The sequence below is a fragment of the Procambarus clarkii genome, chromosome 73 (assembly GCF_040958095.1).
Source record: "Procambarus clarkii isolate CNS0578487 chromosome 73, FALCON_Pclarkii_2.0, whole genome shotgun sequence".
Lineage (NCBI taxonomy): Eukaryota > Metazoa > Arthropoda > Malacostraca > Decapoda > Cambaridae > Procambarus > Procambarus clarkii.
The window spans coordinates 23,388,708-23,415,802 of NC_091222.1; the positions used below are offsets into that span (position 1 = coordinate 23,388,708).

At 42.1% G+C, this 27,095-nt stretch overlaps 2 protein-coding genes across 2 annotated transcripts in view; one reads left to right on the plus strand and one right to left on the minus strand.

The window, feature by feature from the left end:
• The window catches only part of LOC138356527 (zinc finger protein 84-like), a 113,773-nt gene that overhangs the window by 61,828 nt on the left and 24,850 nt on the right, over positions 1 to 27,095 (plus strand). The gene's annotated exons all lie outside the window — the stretch shown is intronic.
• Positions 18,175 to 21,783, minus strand: LOC138356665 (tigger transposable element-derived protein 7-like). Its single transcript, XM_069312856.1, has 2 exons — positions 20,047 to 21,783; positions 18,175 to 18,279 (listed from the first exon to the last, which is right to left on the minus strand). Exons 1-2 carry the CDS (start codon positions 21,781 to 21,783, stop codon positions 18,175 to 18,177), a joined length of 1,842 nt encoding a protein of 613 aa, XP_069168957.1.

A 27,095-nucleotide genomic window follows, 5' to 3' on the forward strand; every position in this document is an offset into this window, starting at 1 on the left:
CTCTTCGGGTTTTTCAGGGTTCGGTGCCTTGGCTTTCCCAAGCCATCGCTCAATGTGTACACGGACGTGTCGTCTCTTGGCTGGGGGCTTGTGACCAGTGCTCACCAGGCCGGCCAGGGGCGGTGGGGTCCATCCATCCGTCGGGCTAACAGCACAGTCCGGGAGTTCGCGGCGGTGTGGATGTCGCTCCAGAGGGTTTGAGTCGCTTGCGGATCGACGATCTGGCTCCATTCGGACTGCTCCCCGGTGGTTCATTGCCTGAACTGTGGGGGTTCAATGCAGTCCTTGGCTCTTTGGGGCTGGTCGCTTCGGGTGACTTGTCTGCTGAGTTCTCGGGGTTTGGCTCTCCTGGCGGTTCACATCCGGGGGAGTGTCCAACGTACTGGCAGACGGTCTGTCACAGTTCCTTCCCCTTTCAACGGAATGGACGGACGATGCCGACTCTTTCCGGTCGGCCAAGCGGACAGCACGCTGGATTTGTGATCCAGTGGTCCCGGGGTCGATCCCGGGCGCTGGCAAGAAACAATGGGCAGAGTTTCTTTTACCCTATGCCCCTGTTACCTAGCAGTAAAATAGGTACCTGTGTGTTAGTCAGCTGTCACAGGCTGCTTCCTGGGGGGTAGAGGCCTGGTCAAGGACCGGGTCGCGGGGACACTAAAAGCCCCGAAATCATCTCAAGATAACCTCAAGATAACCTTTCAGTTGGCTATGAAGGATGTTCGGGACTCCGGATGTGGATCTCTTCACATCGGCGTGTTTGAGGCGTCTCCTGGTATATGTGGTGCCTCCTGGTACACGTGGCACCTTTCTCCGACTGCGAGGCCGTTGGGGTCGACACCTTCAGGTAGGACTGGGCGAGGTGGAAGTTACCTTTACCTCTTTCCCCCCTGTTCCGCTGTTGCTCCAGGTCCTGGCTCGCTTGGAGACTTACATGGGACGAGTTGTCCTTCAGGCTTCATAGTGGCCGGCCCAGCCTTGGTTTCAGGCACTGCTTGCCCGGTGTCCGAACCCAAGGGTCTTCCCGTGGCTCCGCCTCTTTCAGCAGATCGGTCCAGCCCTGTACGAGGCTGGTTCGGTCTTCTCCTCGAGTCTTCACGTCTGGTGTTTTTGACTCGGGTTTATCATTCCTTGTATGGTGCACAGGTGGCTTCGTTGTTGGTTTCCCGCCTGCGTGCTTCGTCTCAGCAGCAGTATGAAGTTTCCTGGCGGTCCTTCTGGTTTTTCCTATCACTGCATAGGTATTCTTCGGTCTCTGATAGGGTTATTCTGTCCTTTCTCTCTTGGTTGTTTCAGGACCGTCATCTTATGCCGAATACTGTCGCCTCGTATCATGCGGCGTTGGCGGAGCCGCTTCAGCTTGCTTTCGGTGTTGATGTTACTTCTGCCCCGTGCGAAGTGTGTGCCGTCCCTCTGTGCCATATCGACTGTTTCGCACAGTATCACAGTCTCCAGGACTACTAAATGTGTAATTCTTTTGTAAATAAATGTACATATCAAGTTGATTTTTGTGTTTATATTGAAAAAAAAAAACAAATACATTGAATATTTCCTGTAAACTATACCATTTTGGTGGGCACACTTGTGACATTAATATGTGAGCGCCTAGTGAGTTTATACCATTTTTATTATAATACAACGTCTAGTGGTAATAAATGGAACAATACTAGCGAAATTTTTTTGTGTAAAATGACCCAAGAATACTGTAAATCCGCGAAAATAAATTCGCGGCAACTCGGGTCGCCTGAGTGGTTGTGAGTGACGACTGCCTGACGCAGCACCCTTGAGTGCTCACGTTCTGTGACGTCATCGGCCAACTTGCCGGCTCAATTGTGTTATTGTTATATACAATAGAATTTTTTCATTATTTTTCCCGTGCTCAGGGGACACAAATTAACATGTTTAGAAGACGAAAAAAAATGTTTAATTTTTTTTTCTTGCGCACAGGGGTGTAAATGTCCTCAGGACCCCTGAGCAGTGGAAAGGTTAAAGAATTCTGATAAAGAAAGGGATCTAGGGGTGGTTCTAGATAGAAAATTGTCACCTGAGAACCACATAAAGAACACTGTGCGAGGAGCCATGCTACACTTTATAAGTTAGCAACTTTATAACTACACGCGCCTGAAGGTTCAGAATTTCTTTTAAATACATGGAAGGTAAAATACTAAAGAAATTGTTTCGCGACTTTTGTTAGACCAAAGCTGGACTATGCAAGCGGTTGTATGGTGCCCATATCTTAACCCTTAAACCTTGCAAATCATATATATATATATGAGTTCAGTGACAAAACCAAAACCGCACACATCATATATATATGATTTCGCATCTAGAGCTATAATTTAAACACCCTGCTTGGGATAGGGGCAGCTATAGTACAGCCACGACCGATAGTTGCCAGATGCCACCTAGAAAAAAATCCAGGCCAACATTCTTGGGTGTAAGAGCTTCAGTATTGAGCAAGCCACTAAGGCTGGCACACACAGCATGAGCTCAGCACCTCTGTTCAGCTTGTGACCACAGCATCGCCTACAAATGCCATAATATATATAATACTGTTATTATTTAGTGATGATAGTATTACAGAAGACCCCTGACTGTGATAAAACTGACCAGGATTCTGATAATAGCAGGATTGTGGTGATATTTAGCACTGTGCTCCATGGAGGGAGGAGTAAGGCTATGGGAGGGAGGGTAGTGGCGTCGTCTTCTGACTGTGTGTGGCCACCTTTTATTGAGTGCACTCACCATACCAGCTTAGTGGTTCGCTATGGTGAACACAAATGTAGATACAGTACTTATATATAACGTGTGTATAGAGGGTATTAACAGGAATAGGAGTAGGTTGGGAGCCGCCATTTTGGTGAGGGAGGTGCGTCGTCTGCACGACTTATCATGTTGTTTACTGGTGGCCACTATGGTCTTCGGGCACCATACCAGCATATTTGTACAGGTATGGTGAATATAACAGCTAGATACTTATATTTAATGTGTGTATATAGCATAATAACACCACAAACAATATTGTTGGAGGAGAAATATTAGTGCATCTGGCCTTGAGGGCGGGCCGCCACCAGCTGACGTGTGTGAGTAGCTACGTCATTGTGCCTTTACTCACCATACGAGCTTAGATGTACAGTTATGGTGAACAATACATGTAAATACTTATATATAACGTCTGTGTATAGTGAATAAAAGCAAAAACAGTATTGTGGGAGGAAAATGAGGGCGAGTGAGGTGTTGTTGAGGGAGGGAGTGGCAGCGAGTGACTGGCTGGTGTGTGGCGGTCACTCCTCGTTACATTTTGACTCACAGTACCAACTTAGTGGTTCGTTATGGTGAGCAAAACATGCAGATACTTATATATATCCTGTGTATATAGTGTAATAAAAGCAAAACTATTTGTTTATTGTTTTATGAACATAATAATTGAATCACTTATATGCACACCATAATTTTGAGTACAGCGATGGTTCACACATTTTATTATATAAATATATCACAATTCACTTTATTGAATAATATTACTGCAAAAAAACTAAGAAAAAATCAGAGACATTGAAATAATTAGGTAATAATATATTTGTGGCAACTGCCGCCTGACAGCTCGAGCGGAGTAGACCTCATCTGGCAAAGGCTCTGTCAACGCCCCTTATTTGCCACACTTCCGAACCCTATTGCTGCTAAAATATGCCACCTACGATTTTTTTGTTATTTTTTCGGTGATCAGAGAACAAAAATTAAGACGAAAGAAATTTTTGGATTTTTTTTTTTGTTGCACCTGTGGGTGTTAAATCCATTTGGACCCTTAGCGGTTTGAGGGTTAAGCTGCTAAGGGGTCCTGAGGAGATTTACACCCCTGTGCGCAAGAAAAAAAAATCTAAAAAATTATTTCGTCTTCTAAAAATGTTAATTTGTGTTCCCTGAGCACAGGAAAAAAATCGTAGGTGACATATTTTGGGTGCAATAGACCGAGGAAGTCTGGCAAAATGTGGGTGTTGACAGAGCAGTCGTCAGAGCTGGTCAGCGTCACCCGAGCTGACAGGTACCCTTAATCCTCATACCCTTTACCTCATACCCTTACTCACTAGACCTACTAGAATCACCGATAGTACTGCCACGACTCTAGATCACATCTGGACCATCATAACCTCTCCGCTTACTTCAGTTATAATCACTGATAGCACTACAGACCATTACCCCACATTTCTCTTTACTAACATTAACAAACCACCTCTAGAGTCAAGGGAGTTAAGCTTTAGGCTGCACAATGAAACTGCTATAGACAATTTTATAACTGGTGCTGATAATGTCAACTGGGAGTCTGAGTTAGGTAACATAGGGGACATCAACCTAGCAGTGCAATCTTTTCTCCAAAAACTCTTAGCCTTTATAACACCACTGTCCTATGCTTACAAAACAAGTCACAACCAAAAGGCTGAACAATCCTTGGCTTACAAAGGGAATACTTAAATCCATTAATAAAAAACATGACCTTGAGAAGAAGTATAGGTTAGGAACCGTCTCCAAAGAATTTTAAAAGAATTACTCGTTATTGCTATCTAAAATAATTAGACGAGCCAAAACTAAATACTACGAAGATAAATTTACCCAAATAAAGAGCAACATTAAAAAAACTTGGAGCACAATTTCACAAATATTGGGATCAAAGAAGATTTTAAATAACAAACCAACACTCCTGTCCAATAACGATGGTCAGCTTTCAGCCTCTGACTCTGCTATTGAGTTCAATAGGTTCTTCTCTTCCATTGGGTCATCCCTTGCAAACGATATTCCATTTTCCAGTACTGATGTTAGGGACTATCTTACAGGTAACTATCCACAGTCTCTGTACCTAAAGCCTACTAATTCCACTGACGTCAATGAGATAATCCTTTCCCTTAAAACCAAGTCTAGTGCCCTTGAGGAGATACCAACTTTAATTTACAAAAAAAGCCTCCAGATCTTTAGCCTCTGCTATTGCATTGCTCTTCAGCAAGTCACTTGAACTCCAAACCTTTCCAGATATTCTAAAAAATACGAGAGTAACCCCTGTCCACAAATGTGGTGATCTCACAGATGTTAACAACTACAGACTCATATCAATCCTGCCTAACTTGTCAAAAATATTTGAAAAACTAATCTGCAAGCAGCTTTACTCTTATCTAGCCAAACACAATATACTTAGCTCTTGTCAATATGGCTTCAGACACAAAAAAAAGCACTAACGATGCACTTATTAGTATGATTAACTTGATTCATGCAGTTCTTGATAAAAATGAGTTAACTGTTGGGTTATTTGTGGACCTGCATAAGGCTTTTGACACTGTTAACCACCAAAACCTTCTTAAATTACATCATTATGGAGTCAGAGGACACTCCCTGCAATACCTCAAATCTTACCTTACTGACAGGCTCCAGTATGTTTCTGTGAATAATTCAATTTCTCCCACCCTACCCATCAACATTGGTGTTCCTCAGGGCAGCATACTTGGCCCTCTCCTCTTTCTCATCTACATTAACCCCTTAACTGCGTTGCCTCCAAATATGACACCCCCGCAGTGCGCAGGAAATAAATTCTCTGGAAAAAATTCTTTTTTCTTTTTAACCCTTCAATTGCGCATCGCATCATATGATGCTTTGACCGACTTGCAGTAAATTGCGCATCGCATCATATGATGCTTTGGAGTACTACGCAAGATTTAAACGGCCCGCGGATACACGGGGTTCACCACACCTTCATCAGGGCTCTTGTAAACAGACGCCATTTTTAAAAAATATCGTGGGCCAAACTCCAGGGTGTTAGGGGCCTCAGTATTGAGTGAGCTACCAAGCCTGACGCACGCAGCATGAGCTCACAGCACTGCTGTTCAGCTTGTGACCACAGCATCGCCTATAAATGCCATAATATACTTGTTCATGCTATTATGTAGCTATGGTGAACACAAATGTAGATACTTATATGTAACGTGTGTATAGTGTGAGATAACAGCGAGAGTAGGAGGTTGGGAGCCGCCATTTTGGTGAGGGAGGAGCGTCGTCTGCAGGACTTATCATGTTGTTTACTGATGACCACGATGGTCTTTGGGCACCATATCAGTTTACTTGTACAAGTATGGTGAATAAAACAGGTAGATATTTATATATAATGTGTGTATATAGCGTAATAACACCACAAACAGTATTGTTGTAGGAGAAATATTAGTGCGTCTGGCCTTGAGGGCAGCCGCTACCAGCTGACTGTGTGAGTAGCTACGTCTCTCTGCCTTTACTCACCATACAAGCTTAGATGTACAGTTATGGTGAACAAAACATGTAAATACTTATATATAACGTCTGTATATGAAAGCAAAAACAGTATGGTGGGTGGAGAATGGTGGCAAGGCAGGTGAGGTGAGGTGAGGGAGGGAGTGGCAGCCAGTGGCAGCCAGTCACTGCTGGCCACTGCCACTGCCACTCAGCATACCAACCTAGTGGTTTGTCATGGTGAACAAAACATGCAGATACTTATATATAACCTGTGTATATAGTGTAATAACCGATAAAGTATTTGTTCACTGTTTGATGAACATAATTGAATCAACAATACGCACACCATATTTTTGAGTACAGCGATGATTCACTCATTTTATTATATGAATATATCACACTACACACTATTGAATAATATTACAGCAAAAAAACTACGAAAAATCAATCAGAGACATTGAAATAATTAGGTAATTATCTCTTTGTGGCAACTCTGGCCTGACTGCTGGCGATCAACAGACCGCCTTGGGACGCACGCTGAGTCAGCGCCTGATTTTTGTCACACTTCCCCGCCCTATAGTGGGCAATATATGCCACTTACGATTTTTTTTATTATTTTTCCCGTGATCAGTGAACACAAATTAACAGGTTAGGAAGAAAAAATAATTTTTTTTATATTTTTTTTGGTATGCGCCTGTGGGTGTCAAATGGTATATAGCTATGCGCCATTTAAGGGTTAAGGTGTCAGAAACCATTCCCTCAGTATGGGTATGTAGAAAAAAAATCGAAATTGTACTTACTTTGGCTGCTATGGGGTCCGTAAGTTGGGGCATGATGTCATCATTCCCTGTTCGCCCGTGATGTACGCTCCCGGGGCCAGTAGGGCGCTCGGGGCGGGGCGCGCGATTTGCCGCGAATATATTTTCGTTCATTTTTTTCCGCACAGTTCCAAATACATTTTATTTGTTTTTACGTGCTAATCCTATGTATAGTGAACATGTAAACTATATTATGGCAGTAAAACATCCGTACTGTCCGAAGACACTGTGTTACGTGCATGACACTTGTGTACACATATGCAGCACATATTTACTATGTATCATGCTAATTTATGTATATATATATACAATCTATTTACACACTATACACTGTCACACACTATATACATTCACCATCAACACAATCAGAACACCGCGAGTGAGAGCTGCCACACCCAGCCAGCCCTCCCTCACTTCTCCAACATTGTATTCGCCAACTTTGCCCCTCCTATCATACAGTTATTCACACCAATGTTTCATGTTCATTTATGTATATTTACAACATATGTACACACTATATACATTTACCATCAACACATTCAGAACATCGCGTAGTAGCTGCTTCGTATGGGCCAATAGGAGCTGCCTCGTATGGGCCAATAGGAGCTGCCTCGTATGGTCCAATAGGAGCTGCCTCATATGGGCCAATAGGAGCTGCCTCGTATGGGCCAATAGCAGCTGCCTCGTATATGCCAATAGCAGCTGCCTCGTATGGGCCAATAGGAGCTGCCTCGTATGGGCCGATAGGAGCATTTGGCCATGAACACATTCAGAACACCTTGAGTGAGAGCAGCCACACCCAGCCAGTCTCCCTCACTCCAACATCTTACTCGCCAACATTGCTCCTCCCACCATACTTTTATAGTTCTTATTACACATGTTCTATATACCTATCTACATGTTTTATTTACCAGAACTATGCAAGTAAGCCGGTATTGTGTTCAAACAGTACAGTGGCCACTATACACTGCATCAAAAATCACACAGCAGACGACGCTACGATTACGTCACCTCCCTCACCAAAATAGCTCCTCTCAACATTCTCCTCTTGCTGTTCTTACACTATATACACACACTATATATACCCATGTACATATGTGTTGCCCATAGCGAACCACTAAGCTAGTATGGTGAGCAAAACAAGAGTGGCAGCCACACACACACAATGAGGCTACCTCAATTCTCGCCCTCCCTCCCTCACCAAAATTCCTCCTTCCACAATACTACGCACAACGCTAATTATAACCACAATCCTGCTATTATCACAATCCTGGTCACTAATTCCTGTAAATGAATAATTGACCACACGTTTCTTTTGAAAAGGATCCTAAGAAATCATTTGAAGATTCATAGATGGACGAAATAATGCTGTGGTGCTGTAGCTAGCGCTGTGAACATCGTGAACAGCATTGAATCACTGATATTTGAACATTGTACCCAGTCATTATCACACTCAGGCTCTTCTATAACACTATCATAGCTAAATAATACAAGTTATATATATATTTTGACATTATTAGGCGATGCTGTGGTCACACGCTGAACAGCAGTGCTGTGCGCTCATGCTGCGAGCGCCAGCCTTGGTTGCTCACACACTACTGAGGCTCCCACCCCCCGGGAATGTGGACCACGATTTTTTTTAAAGATGGCGTCTGTTTACAAGAGCCCTGAGGAAGCTGATGTGAACCCCATGTAGCCTCGGGAGTTTTGAATGGAACCTGAAAAGTACAAATACCCGGAGGCGCGTTGCGCAAACTAGACGTGAGCCTGCAGGCGCGTTGTGCAGTTTAAGGGTTAATGACCTTCCAAATGCCTCCCAACACCTCAAACCAATTCTATTTGCTGACGACACAACCTTCATTTACTCCAGTCCTGACCCCCTTGCTCTAAATGCCACAGTAAATACTGAGCTAAATAAAGTACATCTTTGGCTAACTGCCAACAAACTCACCCTTAACATTGATAAAACTTTCTATATTTTGTTTGGCAATAAATCCTCTAATCAAATAAATCTCAAAATAAACAATACCCAAATTTGTAACAAATTAGATGGCAAATTCCTTGGCGTTCTCATTGCTACAAGCTGAATTTCCAGGGACACATTCTAAATATATAAAAAAAAGTTTCAAAAACTGTTGGCATTCTTTCTAAGATCAGATATTATGTACCCCGCCCTGCCCTGGCGACTCTCTATTACTCCCTCATCTATCCATATCTCAACTATGGTATTTGTGCTTGGGGTTCTACTACCCAAAATCATTTACATCCTCTAATTACTCAACACAAAGCTGCTATTAGGACAATATCCCACTCTGGCCCCAGACATCACTCGGTACCCCTACTCAAATTTCTGAATATGTTAGATATTAAGTCACTGCACATTCTCTCATGTGTATTATACATATATAAAACGCTGAACTGTAATGCCAATCTTGACCTCAAAAGCTTCATTGAAGGTACCACACCAGAAATAAATACAGTTTTGATATTCCAAGAGTACGACTTAATTAAACTAGAAATGCTTTACAAATCAAGGGACCCAGAATGTGGAATGACCTTCCCAACCATGTTAAAGTCTGTACCCCTCTCAACCAGTTTAAGATAAAAACGAAGCACTACCTAATAAATTCCCTGTAACCTACCTTACCCCTCTATTGTCAATCCATGTCTGTTTTTTTTAAACAATGCTGTTTGTCGACCTAATTATATTTGTGCTGCTTTTTCAGCCATGTTCCCCCTTTTTTATCTCTATTTTTATTTGTTCTCAACACATTTTATTCTTTATACTCAATTAGTATTACGATTTAGTCATTAATGTTTTTCATGCCCGAAACGCTTTGCGTAATAGTGGCTTGAGGCATTGTTTGTACTAGCTCTATCTATAATTCCATCAATCTTTGTAAAATCTCTTGTATGTATGTACCTTACCTAAATAAACATTATTATTATTATTATAGGTGGGAGTTGCCACAAAGATATTATCACCTAATTATTTCAATGTCACTGATTTTTTCTTATTTTTTGTTTGCAGTAATATTATTCAATAGTGTGTATTGTGATATATTTATATAATAAAAGGGGTGAATCATCGCTATACTCAAAAGTATGGTGTGCATATTAGTGATTCAATTATTATGTTTATAAAATAGTAAACAAATAGTTTTGCTGTTATTACACTCTATACACAGGTTATATATAAGTATCTGCATGTTTTTTTCACTATAACGATCCACTAAGTTTGTATTGTGAGTCGAAAAGTAACGAGGAGTGACCGCTACACACCAGCCTGCCACTCGTTGCCACTCCCTCAACAACGCCTCACTCGCCCACTTTCTCCTCTCACCATCCTGTTTTATATTTTATTCACAATATACAGACGTTATATATAAATATCTACATGTTTTGTTCAACACAACTGTACAACTAAGCTGATATAGTTCAGGCACTAAGAGTCGTCGCTACACACAGTCAGCTGGCGGCTCCCTCACTCATTTAAGGTCACATGCACTAAACTTTCTCCCCAACAATACTGTTTGTGGTGTTATTACACTATATTCAGACGTTATATATAAGTATGTATATGTTCTGTTCACCACAACTGTACAACTAAGCTGATATAGTTAGTTCAGGCACTAAGAGACGTCGCTACACAGTCAGCTGGCGGCTGCCTCCCCTCACTCATTCAAGGTCACACATACTAAATTTCTCCCCCAACAATACTGTTTGCAGTGTTATTACACTATATATACACATTATATATAAGTATCTACTTGCTGTATGCACCGTAACTGTACACCTAAGCTTGTAGAGTGCCCAAAGAGCATAGTGGCCACCCTGTACACAGCCAGACAAATCATGCAGACGATGTCCCCTCCGTCACCCAAATGACGTAGACAAATGACACCCTCCTCCCAACATAATCCTTTTGCTGTTATTACACTAATACACACATTATATATATAAGTATCTGCATTTGTGTTCACCATAGAGAACCACTGAGCTGGTATGGTGAATGCAGACAATAACAGGTGGCCACACAGTAAACGATGCTATCTCTCTTCGTCCCTCAGCATCACTCCTCCCACAGCACCAATTATCACAACAGTCTTGCTATCATCACAATCCTGGTCATTTTTATCACAGTCAGGGGGTCCTCTGTAATATTGTCATCGCTAAATAATAGCAGTTATATATTTATTTTGACATTTTTCGGCGATGCTGCGGTCACAAGCTGAACAGTAATGCTGTTCTCTCATGCTGCGTGCGCCATCCTTGGTTGCTCCAATTTACTATGGCTATTACCTGGTTGATACCTGGTTGATGGGGTTTAGAAAAGAGCAATGCAAAAGATGTACAGTGACCACAACACAGCAGTTGCAACATCAGGATCTGTGGGTTGGTACAAGAATTCAACCAACTACGAACCACTTAGTTTGATGAAAGGGAACAGTAAAGCAACAGAAGTACACTTACATCGCATCAGGCTTGGATACCCGTGTGCATGGGAAATAGGCTTACAGGTTCCGGAAGATGAGAGGAAATGTCAGCACAGTGGAGAAATGCCCGACAGACCACTGGAACATTATCTAACACAGTGCACAGTTACAAACCCATTAAGATTTCAACTTAGATTCAACAGAGCTGAAGAAATTGTTAAACATATATGGCAAAATCTTACTGAAGCGACCATACGAGTCATAAATACTCATACTCCCCCCAAGTAAAACAGAAACAAGCAACACTTGATGGGCCAGCCAGAGGCTTAGGGCCCGCGCAGGAATATCCCTGCAAAACAAAAAAACAAAATAAAAAAGTACTGTGGCTCTCACACCCGGAGAATATTGCCCACAATTTTTTTTTAAATGACATCTGTTTACAAGAGCCCTGAGGAAGCTAATGTGAACCCTGTGTAATCACGGGCCATTTGAATCGTGACTGGCACCTATGGCGTATATATACGCCATGGGCACCGTGGGACATGTTACTCATGGCGTATATATATATGCCATGCACAGTTTAAGGGTTAAGAAGCACATCAACAAACTAGAAAAGGTGCAAAAACATGCCAGTAAGTGGCGCCCCGAACTGAAGGACAACAGCTACGAGGAGAGGTTAGAAGCATTAAATATGCAAAACTAGAAGATAGAAGAAAAGAGGTGATATGATCACTACGTATAAAATAGTACCGGGAATCGATAAAATTGATAGGGAAAAATTCCTGAGACCCGGAATTTCAAGAACAAGAGGTCATATATTTAAACTAACGAAATAAAGCTGCTGGAGAAATATAAGAAAATTCACTTTTATAAACAGAGTGATAGGCAGCTGGAACAAATTAGGTGTGAAAGTGGTGGAGGCCAAAACTGTCAGTAATTTCAAAGCGTTATATGACAAAGAGTGCTGGGAAGACGGGACTCCACGAACGTAGCTCTCATCCTGTACCTACACTTAGGTAATTACCACGTACCAGCGACCGACTGCGCTCAGCACAGCGCTAACCCAATCATTGACTGAGGATGAAATTCATCAGGAAGTGTTCCAGGAGGGTGATGAACCTGATATTGATGACTCAGACATAGATGAAAACTTCACACAGCTAAAAGATGTGGACACGACCGATGATTAGAGTGAACATGTGGGTGCCATGAGGGTCAGGCATAGCCTCTCCAACCAGTTCTCGCAAATTCGTAAAGTCAATATTGACTTATTAACTACGTGCATAGGTGATATACTAAACATAATAGATACCCTTAAAAGATTCATAGAAAACACCGACCTTACCTAACCTTGTTAGTATCTTAAGATAAGCATCTTATTGCTTCGTAATTACAATTATTACCTAACCTATAATAGGTATAGGTTAAGTAATAATTGTAATTATGAAGCAATAAGATGCTTATCTTAAGATACTAACAAGGTTAGGTAAGGTCGGTGTTTTCTATGAATCTTTTTAAGGGTATCTATTATGTTTAGTATATCACCTATGCACGTAGTTAATAAGTCAATATTGACTTTACGAATTTGCGAGAACGGGTTGAGCCTCTCACCCGTGCCTCCTCGCCCACACTCAACACCACTTCGCGCCCAACCACATAGGTCATGTGTTACTGTGCAACATGATGATGTTTTGGGTGACGAGTCTGAGGAAGGTGAATAATTTTCACCTTCAAGTGACGTGTTGCCAAGCGACGTTTTGTCGCGTCAGCAGCATCTCGCCCAGCACTGCCGAATGGCACCTCATGGCGACAGTAAAGAACAGAAGACAGCAGGTGTATTTGTGTGGCATGATGGGAAAGATTTTGTTCCAGAAACTCCCGCCTTTGACGATACAGTTGTTGGAATTACAGGCCTTTTCCCTGATGATGGTGATGAAATGTGTGAAATGGACGTCTGTCCGCATATTTTGATGAGCCGCTCATGGAACATATTGTTCAGAAAATGGACAAATGCACTGCTGATCTCATTGGTGAGGAGTTATCAGATTTTTCATGATTACAGCATTAGAAAGATACAACCGTAGGGGAAATGTGTGTACTCGCCTAATTGTACTCACCTAATTGTGCTTGCGGGGGTTGAGCTCTGGCTCTTTGGTCCCGCCTCTCAACCGTCAATCAACTGGTGTACAGATTCCTGAGCCTACTGGGCTCTATCATATCTACATTTGAAACTGTGTATGGAGTCAGCCTCCACCACATCACTTCCTAGTGCATTCCATTTACTAACTACTCTGACACTGAAAAAGTTCTTTCTAATGTCTCTGTAGCTCATTTGGGTACTCAGCTTCCACCTGTGTCCCCTTGTTTGCGTCCCTCCAGTGTTGAATGGTTCATCCTTGTTTACCCGGTCGATTCCCCTGAGGATTTTGTAGGTTGTGATCATGTCCCCCCTTACTCTTCTGTCTTCCAGTGTCGTAAGGTGCATATCCCGCAGCCTTTCCTCATAACTCATGCCTCTTAGTTCTGGGACTAGTCTAGTAGCATACCTTTGGACTTTTTCCAGCTTCGTCTTGTGCTTGACAAGGTACGGGCTCCATGCTGGGGCCGCATACTCCAGGATTGGTCTTCCATATGTTGTGTACAAGATTCTGAATGATTCCTTACACAGGTTCCTGAACGCCGTTCTGATGTTAGCCAGCCTCGCATATGCCACAGACGTTATTCTCTTTATGTGGGCTTCAGGAGACAGGTTTGGTGTGATATCAACTCCTAGATCTTTGTCTCTGTCTGTTTCATTAAGTACTTCATCTCCTATTCTGTATCCTGTGTCTGGCCTCCTGCTTCCACTGCCTAGTTTCATTACTTTGCATTTACTCGGGTTGAACTTCAACAGCCATTTGTTGGACCATTCACTCAGTCTATCTAGGTCATCTTGTAGCCTCCTACTATCATCCTCTGTTTCAATCCTCCTCATAATTTTTGCATCATCGGCAAACATTGAGAGGAACGAATCTATACGAATGTGTGTTCTTGGTACTGTGTATGTTGATAAAACATTGTGTCAAACACGTAATCAACCATTATTGGAGCAAAGACTGGACTGTACCAACACCATTGTTCAGGAAATATATGTCTCGAGACAGATTTGTAATAATCCTCAGGTGTCTTCATTTTTGCAAGTAATTGTTGGAAAGTTCAGAGATTTCTACGTACCAGCTCAGAAGCTGGTGAATCCCTTGTGGTTTTCAAAGGACGTGCTTCCTTCAAGCAGTATATTCCCTCCAAGCTCCACAGATTTTGATTGAAGTTATTTGTACTCTGTGACTGTGAAACAGGAATTGTGTTACACGTGATAATGTATTCGGGTACAAATGTAGACATTCCTGGCAATGACAAACATGGCTTCTTGGGTAGTGTGGTGAAGTAACTGCTTCCACCATAGCTGAACAAGGCCACATATTATACACACATGACCACATATTATACACAGATAACTATTATACCAGTCTCTTGCTAACTAGGTTCTTGCTTGATAATAGGACTGGAGTGTGTGTGGCACAGTAAAACTAAAATGAAGGGAAATGCCGGTATTTCACAATGCTATTGAGGTAGGTGATTACCAGCTAAGAAAAACTGGTGGAATGCTTGCAGTGCAGTGGAAAGACAGGCGTGAAGTGAACATGTTGACCACCATTCACACTGGTTCAATGGTGGACAGTGGTAAAGTGAACAAAACCACCAAACAAATAATATATAAGCTAGATTGTGTTATGGACTACAACATGAACATGCATTTGGTGGATAAATGTGATAGGATGGTAGGGGCAGTCGAGTGTGTGCGTAAAACAGTGAAGTGGACCAAGAAGATGTTTTTTCACCTTGTTTATGTAACAATGTTGAACAGTTACAATATGTACCTTGTGAAAACAAGTGGTAAATGAAATTTCTGTGCATTTAGTTTTACTTTTATGACACAATTACTAGGCAAGTTTGGCAAAATAATTCCTGGGATATAATGGCCCATTGTGAACCCAGTACTGCACCATGCTCCCACACCCAGGCTTGCTTTCAGGGAGGCCTTTCAGACACACAAAATAAAGAATTTACCACCAACTGGAAAGCGTGTAGTAGACCAGAGTGAGTGCATTGTGTTTAACCCTTAAATTGCGCATCGTATCATATGATGCTCTGACCGACTTCCAGTAAATTGTGCATCGCATCATATGATGCTTTGGAGTACTATGCAAGATTTAAATGGCCTGTGGATACACGGGGTTCACCACACCCTCATTAGGGCTCTTGTAAACAGACGCCATTTTTTTTTAAATCGTGGGCCAAATTCCCGGGTGTTAGGGGCCTCAGTATTGAGTGAGCTACCAAGCCTAACGCATGCAACATGAGCTCACAGCACTGCTGATCAGCTTGTGACCACAGCATCACCTAAAAATGCCATAATATACTTGTTCATGCTATTATGTAGCGATGATATTATTACAGAAGACCCCTGACTGTGATAAAACTGACCAGGGTTCTGATAATAGCAGGATTGTGGTGATATTTAGCAATGTGCTCCATGGAGGGAGGAGTAATGCTGTGGGAGGGAGGGTGGTGGCATTGTCTTCTGACTATGTGGCCACCTTTTAATGACTGCACTCACCATACCAGCTTAGTGGTTCGCTATGGTGAACACAAATGTAGATACTTATATATAATGTGTGTATAGAGGGTATTAACAGGAATAGGTGTTGGTTGGGAGCCGCCATTTTGGTGAGGGAGGTGGCGTCGTCTGCACGACTCATCATGTTGTTTACTGGTGACTACTATGGTCTTTGGGCACCATACCAGTTTACTTGTACACGTATGGTGAATAAAACAGGTAGATATTTATATATAATGTGTGTATATAGCATAATAACACCACAAACAGTATTGTTGGAGGAGAAATATTAGTGCGTCTGGCCTTGAGGGCGGCAGCCATCAGCTGACTGTGTGAGGTCCTACGTCTTTGTGCCTTTACTCACCATACAAGCTTAGATGTACAGTTATGGTGAACAAAACATGTAAATACTTATATATAACGTCTGTATATAAAAGCAAAAACAGTATGGTGGAAGGAGAATGGTGGCAAGTCAGGTGAGGTGAGGGAGGGAGGGAGTGGCAGTCAGTGCCGGGCTGCCACTGGCTGCCACTGCCACTCAGCATACCAACTTAGTAGTTTGTTATGGTGAACACGAATGTAGATACTTATATATAGCGTCTGTATATAGTGAATAAAAGCAAAAACAGTATTGTGGGAGGAGAATGTGGGTGAGTCAGGTGACTTGAGGGAGGGAGGAAGTAGCAGCCAGCTGCCACTGGCACTGCCACTCAGCATGCCAACTTAGTGGTTCGTTATGGTGAACATGAATGTAGATACTTATATATAACGTCTGTATATAGTGAATAAAAGCAAAAACAGTATGGTGGGAGGAGAATGTGGGCGAGTGAGGTGTTGAGAGAGTGAGTGGCTGGCTGGTGTGTGGCGGTCACTCCTCGTTACTTTTTGACTCATAATATCAACTTAGTGGTTCATTATGGTGAACAAAACATGCAGATACTTATATATAACCTGTGTATATAGTGTAATAACCGACAAAGTATTTGTTCACTGTTCGATGAACATAATTGAATCAACAATATGCACACAATATTTTTGAGTACAGTGATGATTCACTCATTTTATTATATAAATATATCAAACTACACACTATTGAATAATATTACAGCAAAATAACTACGAAAAATCAATCAGAGACATTGAAATAATTAGGTACTTATCTGTTTGTGGCAACTTCGGCCTGACAGCTGGCAAGCAACAGACCGCTTGGGACGCACGCCGAGTCAGCGCCTGTTTTTTGCCAGACTTCCTCGCCCTATAGTGGGCAATATATGCCACTTATGATTTTTTTATTATTTTTCCCATGATCAGTGAACACAAATTAACAGGTTTAGAAGAATTTTTTTTTTTGGTATGCGCCTGTTAGTGACACATGCTAAATAGCCAGGTGCCATAGAATGGTTAAGATCACACAAAAGAGGCCACAGAAACGTAAATTGGTCCTAACATGATGCAAAGCATGTGCCGTTCGTTTGTGCTCTATCAAATGTTTCACAGAGTATCACGCCCTCCAGTACTTCTAAATATCCAATAACGGTGCAAAAACATGTACATATTGAGTGAGTTTGAAAACAATTCATAATACATTTTATATATCATGAAAAAAAACATTTATGACAGTTGTATTATAATACAACATCAAGTGACAATATATTGAACAATATCAGTGAAAAAAGTTGTTGTAAAATACTCCATAGATACTGTAAATAATGGCGCGAAATTAAATTTACGCCAACTCCGGCAGCGTGAATGCCACACACAACACCTCTGGGAAGCACCTTGCTTGAGCAATCATGTTAAATAACGTCATAACGTCACTTTCGCACTCTCGGCAAACAAAAAATAACTTGTCCCAAGTGCACACGGCGTTTCGGGCGATCGAGCGGCAACACTGAAAAGTGTATACTCTTTTCACTGTCCTGACCTTAATTTTTGATGTACGTATTTAATTTTTGTACCAATGTGTTTGCAGTAGAATGTTCTAGAAGAATACAAGTATAAAATGTCACCAAATTATGAGTTAGACCAGCACCAAATAAAGAACTACGTCGATCACTAGCCATGAGTGCAAAAACAGCGACGAAATGTTTCTATTCTTTTCAGGGTAGTCAACTCCACACTTGTCCTACAGCGTTAAATTTGGTATCACTGAGATCGCAATAAAATTCCCTACATGGACATATGCATATAAATGTAGAATCATGATCGCGGCCAACCTGCAAGAGTGTGAGAAGTGGGCGAAGTGTTACCCGTTACTGCACACTCGACAGTACATCGGCGAAACCCCTATTGAAAAGTGTATATTGTTTTCACTGTCCTGACCTTAATTTACATATTTCATTTTTGTACCAATGTGTTCGCAATAGAATGTTCTAGAAGAACATATGTATTAAATGTCACACAAGGATGCGTTACTCTGGCACCAAATAAAAAACTACGTCGATTACACTCGTCGTGTCAACAATACAATGGTCTAACCACGAAGATACAATACAATGCCGTTCTCTCAAATAGGCTATGTCGCTATTAGAAAATTTCATGGCAAACATCTTTATACTATCCCTAAGTCGATCGGATACGAATTGGATTTTATAGAAATATTTGTTCAAATGACGTGTGAGTGCGACATTTGTGCGGATTCAAGATAAAAAAATTTGTCGGTCTCACCCGACATAGGTATGAGAAAGTGATAACACTTTCACAAAGTGTTATCACAAAGTGATAAATTAATTAAACATTTTCACACACCGGGTTGTCACTGCTTTATCAGGGCAGCTTTTCCAAGAATGCGTTCACCTTTTCAAACATTCCAAACACTTCCCTGATCTCAGTGGAAGAGGCAGCATCCTCCCTTACCTTCTCATTCCCCTACTAATGGTGTAAATTGTTGATGAGGACCTGCCATACTCCCTTGTGAGATCAGTCACACAGACACCACACTCATGCTTTGCTATAATTTCCTTCTTTAAATCCATAGTAATTGTCTATCTTCCTCTTGACAACACTATCTTTAGCAAGCAGCTTCTTTGGAGACATCATGTGTTACAAATTGTAGTCACAAAACCACAAAAAAAACAAAGAAAAGCTCAAATAAATCCAAAGGGATGCTTATCATGTGCGATACAACAACAACACTGGCGTCAGAGGTGTCCGAGAATTTGTGAGAATCCGCGAGATGCTAGGAAGCACCATGTGGTTTTGTTCGTTAATAGAGGCGAGCTCGTCAATAGAGACAAATTTGCTGCAAGTGGCTTGCTCGTTACTGGAAAAACTCATTAATAGAGCCACTCGTTAATCAAGGTTCCACTGTATATATATATACAGTACAACCTCGATTCAACGTACTATATGGGACCACCCCCAGTTCGTTGGAGCGTTGGATTCGTTGCAAGAGGTGACCTTCAAGAGGCGTTTGCGTCAATGTCTTTTTTTTTTTCTTGTACACAATAAAAATGCATTGTATCATATTACTTACTGTACCTATATTTTACTACTCTACTAAAAATACTGTAATTCATGTATTTACCTTATTGTTGGAGTTATGTCCATCTTGAAGTGTTGTGAAGTTGTGAATGCTCTACAGTAAATAGGTACTGCAGTGCATTAAGCCGTTAGCACTGTATTATTAAAAGTGGTTTTGCTGTATGTTGAGTACTACAATACAGTTCTTGAAAACTATTGTACATTAGAATTATTGCAACTTTAATTTTAACACTATGTACACACTTAAATTTAACACTTATTCTAATTGTTCACTTCACACACGATGTTTTTAGATATTTGCATCAGCTTTGCTGGTGCTCGCTGCTGCTGTGTTGGCTTCAGCTGCTTTTGTGCTGGTGCTGGGTACAGCTGTGCTGGTGCTGGGTACGGCTGTGCTGGTGCTGGGTACGGCTGTGCTGGTGCTGGGAACGGCTGTGCTGGTGCCGGGTACGGCTGTGCTGATTGATTTGCTGCTAGTTCGTGAAAAATATTGACTCATTTTCATTTGTTTCCTTCTTTGTGTCATGTCCTTGAGACAAATATCTTTCATCGTCCTTAGGTGTTGATAAAAGCCTGGTAGCTCTGGATTGTCAGTTTGTGAAACAATATCAAGGAGTTTTTCAACATGGAACAATGCGTTAGCACACGTAGCAGATTGTAAACTGCTATCATTCTCATCCTCATCTTCCTTTCCGTCGTCGTCAACAGTGCCAGTAACATTTTGTATAATCTCATCATCTGTTAAATGACCAATGGGTGGATCGACTGCATCAATATCTAACCACTCCTCCACATCGTTCAGCGTCAACTCCGTCTCACCAGCGGCACGCAGTTCTTGATAAATATCATTTGAAAATCCTTCAAAATCCATTTCTTCCTCAGTCACTTCATCAGCATGATCAAGCAACAGGAGTTTTTTCCAACAATTTCTTAATGTTGACTCTTGAACTTCATCCCAAACTTTAGCCCAGTTGTAAATGCCTTCCTTAATTGAGTATTTTTGGTAACGTTCCAGTGTTGCTTGACCTCGCGAATCGGTTCCTTGTCTTTTGTCTTCATCTGACTCAAACACCACCATGATTTCTTTATTCATTTCTCGTTTGTAGAGCCTTTTCATTGCATATATAACACCCATATCCATTGGCTGGATCAGAGAGGTGGTATTGGGAGGCAAGGCCATACATTTGATGCGTCCATCATGTGACGTTAATTTGTCGAGCCCTACATGAGCTGGGGCATTGTCAACCAAGAGTAATGCCTTGACATCATTCCGTCTCACTCCACACTTCTTTATCTGAAAATCTCTAACTTCTTTGCAGAAATGATTTTTGAACCAGTCTACAAAAATATCTCCAGTAAACCAAGCTGTTTTAGAGCTGTAGTAGACCACAGGTAGCTTGTTCATTAAATTTTTCAAAGCACGTGGGTTTTTTGACTTCCCCACAATGGCGGACTTTGTTCTGTGACTTCCGTCTGCATTTGCACACAGCATGGCAGAAACTTTTTCTTTGTTTACCTTACGGCCAGGAACACTCTCATCTAGCCTAGATGCCAAAGTGTTGTTCTGCAAGCATTTCCAATTAAAGCCTGTTTCATCGGCATTGTATACCTGAAAACGCCTTAGATCATTTGTTATTATGTAATCATTTAATTTACGCTTAAATGGCTCGACTGAATCCGTATCTGCACTTAATGATTCTCCACAAACTTTCCTGTTCTTAATATTATGTCTATTCTTAAATCTTTGCAACCATCCTTCACTTGCTCGAAAATCTGGAATGTTCATCTTTTGTGCAAATTTATCGGCTGCTGTCTTAATGGCGTCGCCGCCAAATGGCATCCCCACAGAGCGCTCCTGGTTAAACCATTTATACACAGCTTCATCCAAATTCGTATTTGCAGAACCTTTTATTGTTTTCCTTTTATTTAATGCACCACTATCACTTGAAGCAAGAAACTTCCTAATATTATCTTTCTGTCTCTTGATATCACACACCGTACTTTTCCCGACATTAAATTCTGCTGCCAGCCTAGTAACAGAGTAGCCACGTTCATGTTTCTCTATCATGTCTAATTTCTGCTCAATGGATAAAAAACTTCTCTTCCTCTTTGCAGATACAGCACGATTAGCAAGCCCTTGAGACATCTTGTTGTATATTAATAAAGCTGTAGTCAAAAAAATGGTAAATTCCACGATTATTCTTTCACCGGCGGACAAACACGTCATTCGCACGCAGACAAATGTAACAGCACTGAATGCCTACTGTATAAACGCAGACTAGGTCTATACACCCTCCAGTAGGCTGGTGTTTAAGCCAGATCCAGTAACATAAATTTATCTCAAATATTGGATTTACATCATATTATATATTTTTAGGTTATATATTTAGATTAGTAACATTATTAGGATAATAAGAGATATAAAAAACTTATTTTAGAACTGATTTATTAATTTTATTATTTCGAAGCCGTAGTCACTGAACTGTGGCGACGAATTGAAACGAGAAACGCATGGTGCTGTGTGTACAGGGATTAGACCCGTCCACTCGCTCACGCTGGAGTTGTTCCAATAACAAATAATTTCTCAAATAGCAGATGTCTATCATATTACAGTATATTTTCGGTTTTATTTAGTTTAGTTTAATCAGGATAATAAAAAGCTATTAAAGCATTGGTTTTAGAAATGATTTATTAGTCTGAAACTTTCAAAGTCATGGGTCACTGAACTATAACGACACAGACGAAGGAAAACCAAGTGAGGTTTACAGAACAGTATTCCCTTTGCAGGCGATGAGTCACAATAACGTGGCTGAAGTATGTTGACCAGACCACACACTAGAAATTGAAGGGACGACGACGTTTCGGTCCGTCCTGGACCATTCTCAAGTCGATTGCAAGAAAATCGACTTGAGAATGGTCCAGGACGGACCGAAACGTCGTCTTCCCTTCAATTTCTAGTGTGTGGTCTGGTCAACATCAGTATTCCCTTATCTGTCCACCCTCACTCACCTTGTTTTATCATAGAAAATGTCTATAAGGAGATTTTACGACATGTAGCTAGCTAATCACGCTTCAGCCTTTAAATTAATTTACAAAGATACGTCTGCCACAAATCAGTGGGAGGTTGGGAGGGAGGTGGGCAGGCAGAGCTTGTAAGGGAGAGGCAGGGAGGGAGGCAGGCACGGAGGGAGACAGGCACGGAGGGAGGCAGGGAAGGAGAGGATGGAGATGGATTGATGGTAGGATGGAGGGAGGGATGGATGATTTGAGGGTGTGTGTGTGTGTATGGGCTGTAGGGGTGGGGGGGGAGGTGTGTCGGTGGTGGTGAAGGGACCGACTCACTGATAACCCTAACTCTGACCCAGTTAACTTTTTTTTTAACTTGATTTGTTTCTTCAATTCTGGATGGATGGAGGGAGAAAGGGGATGGAGGGAGGGGATGGATGGATGGAGGGAGGGAGGGGATGGATGGATGGAGGAAGGGGATGGATGGATGGATGGAGGGAGGGGATGGATGGATGGATGGTGGGAGGGGATGGATGGAGGGAGGGGATGGATGGATGGAGGATGGATGGATGGATGGAGGGAGGGGATGGATGGATGGATGGTGGGAGGGAGGGGATGGATGGAGGGAGGGGATGGATGGATGGATGGAGGGAGGGGATGGATGGATGGATGGTGGGAGGGAGGGGATGGATGGATGGATGGAGGGAGGGGATGGATGGATGGATGGAGGGAGGGGATGGATGGATGGATGGAGGGAGGGAGGGGATGGATGGATGGAGGGAGGGAGGGGATGGATGGATGGATGGAGGGGATGGATGGATGGATGGAGGGAGGGGATGGATGGATGGAGGGGATGGATGGATGGATGGAGGGAGGGAGGGAGGGAGGGGATGGATGGATGGATGGATGGAGGGAGGGGATGGGTGGATGGATGGAGAGGAGGGGATGGATGGATGGAGGGAGGGGATGGATGGATGGAGGGGATGGATGGATGGAGGGAGGGGATGGATGGATGGATGGATAGATGGATGGATGGAGGGAGGGGATGGATGGATGGAGGGAGGGAGGGAGGGGAGGGGATGGATGGAGGGATGGATGGAGGGATGGATGGATGGAGGGATGGAGGGAGGGGATGGATGGATGGATGGATGGAGGGAGGGAGGGAGGGAGGGGATGGATGGATGGAGGGAGGGGATGGATGGATGGATGGAGGGAGGGGATGGATGGGATGGATGGAGGGGATGGATGGATGGATGGAGGGGATGGATGGATGGAGGGAGGGAGGGAGGGGGATGGATGGATGGATGGATGGAGGGAGGGGATGGATAGATGGATGGATGGAGGGAGGGGATGGATGGAGAGAGAGAGAGGGGGGGGGGAGAGAGAGAGAGAGGGGGGGGGGGGAGGGAGGGAGGGCGGGATGAAACAAGCATGGTGTGTGTACAGGGATTAGACCCGTCCACTCACGCTAGAGTTGTTCCAATAACATACAGTAATTTCTCAAAGAGCAGATGTCTATCATGTTACAGTATATTTTCGGTTTTATTTAGTTTAGTTTAATTAGGATAATAAAAAGCTATTAAAACACTGGTTTTAGAAATTATTTATTAATATGAAACTTTCAAAAGTCATGGGTCACTGAACTATGACGACACACAGACGAAAGTGAGTGAAACCTCACTGTAAAGTGAGGTTTACAGTATAGTATTCTCTTATCTGTCCACCCTCACTCATCTTGTTTCATCACAGAAAATGTCTACAAGGAGATTTTACCACATGTAGCTAGGTAATCACGCTTCATCCTTTAAATTAATGTACAAAGATACGTGTGCCCCAAATCAGTGAACGAAAATCATGGAAACTCAGTTGTTCACTTGTGTGGATCACTGGCTGGTGTTTGTGTGGACCATTTTGGCTGGTGTTTGTGTGGACCATTTTGGCTGGTGTTTGGTTCATATGGTTCACTTGTGTGATCCAACTTCTTAAGAAGGAATTATTAATTGTAATCTGTGATAGAATGAGAAAGTTTTCCACCACTCTGTGAACTCTGTCCCAAAATCGTAAGCTTGTGGACCACTTGTGGTCCACATGTGTGGTCCATTTGTGTGGTCCACTTGTGTGATCCACTTGTGTGATATAACTTGTCATATGAGAGAATTATTAATTGTAATCAGTTATAGAATGGGAAAGTTTTCCACCAGTCTGTGAACTCTGTCTGGACATCGTAAGCAAATCCGAACATCCCTCGCTTCGGCGAACCATTGTTCGTCGAACCGGGTGAGTAAATTCGGCCTGAAAAGTGTGCGAACTAGCCGGAGATTCGTTGAATCGGGGTACGTTGAATCGAGGTTGTACTGTATATATATATATATATATATATATATATATATATATATATATATATATATATATATATATATATATATATATATATATATACAGGCATACCTCAGAATAAGAGTTTAATCCGTTCCTGGAGACGCCTCGCCTTCCGAAAACTCGCATTCCGAAGTTAATTTCCCCATAAGAAATAAAGGGAAATGAATTAATCCGTTCCTGACTACCCCAAAAACCCCACATCAAACTAAATTTTTATACCTAATTTACCTAATTCATCTAAATAAACCTACAAAACTGTATTCCAGTTATTACTTACCTTGCTGTCGAGTGCTGTAGGCGTATGGAAGATGGTGAGGAGGGGGGAGGAGGAGAGGAGTTACTGTTTGGAAGGGGAGTCCCCTTCCATAATCACATCACATAACCCCATGCCTTGTAACACTATGGATACCACTTCTCTTTCTAAATTTTTCAAACCAGCCCCTGCTTGCCTTAAACTCTTTCTTATCTGCATCACTCGTTGCAGGGGTATTCTTTAGAAGGTCTTCGTGCAACACCCTGGCTTTCTCACAAATAATGGCCTCCGAAACACTATCACCCCTCAACTCCTTGTCGTGTATCCAAATTAATAACAACTTTTCCACTTCTTCAAGTATTTGTGGTCTTTGTGCCGTTAATGTTCTTACTCCTTTTGCCACTTTAGCACCCATAATCTTATTTTTCTTCTTAAGTATAGTGCATATTGTTGATGTGGCTTTGTTGTACTGCCTACAAAGTTCAACAACACGTGTACCGTTCTCATGCTTCCGAATGACCTCTTGTTTCTCCTCTATTGTCATCCTCACATGAGCTTTCTGGCCTTTATCCTTACCACTGGCTTTCTTGGGACCCATGGTGAGATATATAATAACAAATTGTATAGACAAATCACCAAAAATCCAACAAAACACTGAAAATCCGCGAGAAGAATTGATGTGGGGGTAGTCACTGAGCGCGAGACAATAATAAACTGAGGGGCGGCGGGGCGGAGGGGCGACGATCGCCGAACCACCACGCGCTAGGTCGGCTGTACGCGTATCAACAAACTCGCGTCCAAACTCGCCTCCCGAAGTAACCATCGCCTTCCGAGACAAATTTTTGGAGTAAATACACCTCGCCTTCCGAAAACCTCGCATACAGGGACAATCGCATTCCGAGGTACCACTGTATATATATATTTATATATATATATATATATATATATATATATATATATATATATATATATATATATATATATATATATATATATATATTGCATTTGGTTTGTTTACAGTTACAAGGTTCACTGAAGTTGTTCCATCACGTTTCCGCACTCTTTTCCTTCGTTCGACTTCCTGTGTGTCAGCATTGTGGCAGTTTGTGATTAGTGAGACCACTTGCTTGTCTTGACACAGGATTATAAATGTATTATCCTTGCGGTTGAATAGGGTTGTATCCACGGGAATTTTACCCTTTGTCTGCTGTTGCAGATACATGGGGGCGCCACGCTGTAATCTGATGGTTTCACATGCGTAAACACCATGTTGACATAGCTGTTCTGTGAGGTTGACAGTTATAGTAGTTATCCATATACAGATGATAACCCTTGTACATTAGGGGACGAATCAAGCCCATGACTGTCTCCACTGTTGTTTTACTAATTCCGGAATACACCTCAAAGTCATATATGTAGCCAGATGTTCCAGTGAAACTGTCTACAGATGGTGCAGTATTGTCAGTACACCAGGCATCTACAGGATCTGTTTGTTGAGTACGTCCTGCACTCTTTCGAATAGGAGGCTGTGGATTTCCCTCGTCCTCCTCAGAATCCTCACTCTCCTCAACCATTGACTCATCATCATCTGTCGTCTCTGTATCACTGTTGAAATCACTGACCCGTTCTTTCCCTTCAATATCTGTGTCAATATCGGATAATTCTTCAATCGAACCTGGGATTTTTGTTGGTGTAGGCTGAACTCTGCGAAATTTACGGTAGAGCATACTTAGTTTATCCTCTTTGGTTGATTTCTTTGTTTTTTTTCGGCGTTGAAGTGCTCTGTCCTTGACCCTGATCCATTGTGTAACGTATATAAA

Excerpts from the sequence above, each read along its gene's own strand:
- LOC138356665 (XM_069312856.1), bottom strand. The coding sequence starts at position 21,783 with ATGTCTCAAGGGCTTGCTAATCGTGCTGTATCTGCAAAGAGGAAGAGA. Across the intron at positions 18,280-20,046 it reads TTCCCAGCACCAGCACAGCC|GACAAGTGTGGAGTTGACTA; the intron begins GTACCCAGCACC and ends TTAACGCTGTAG.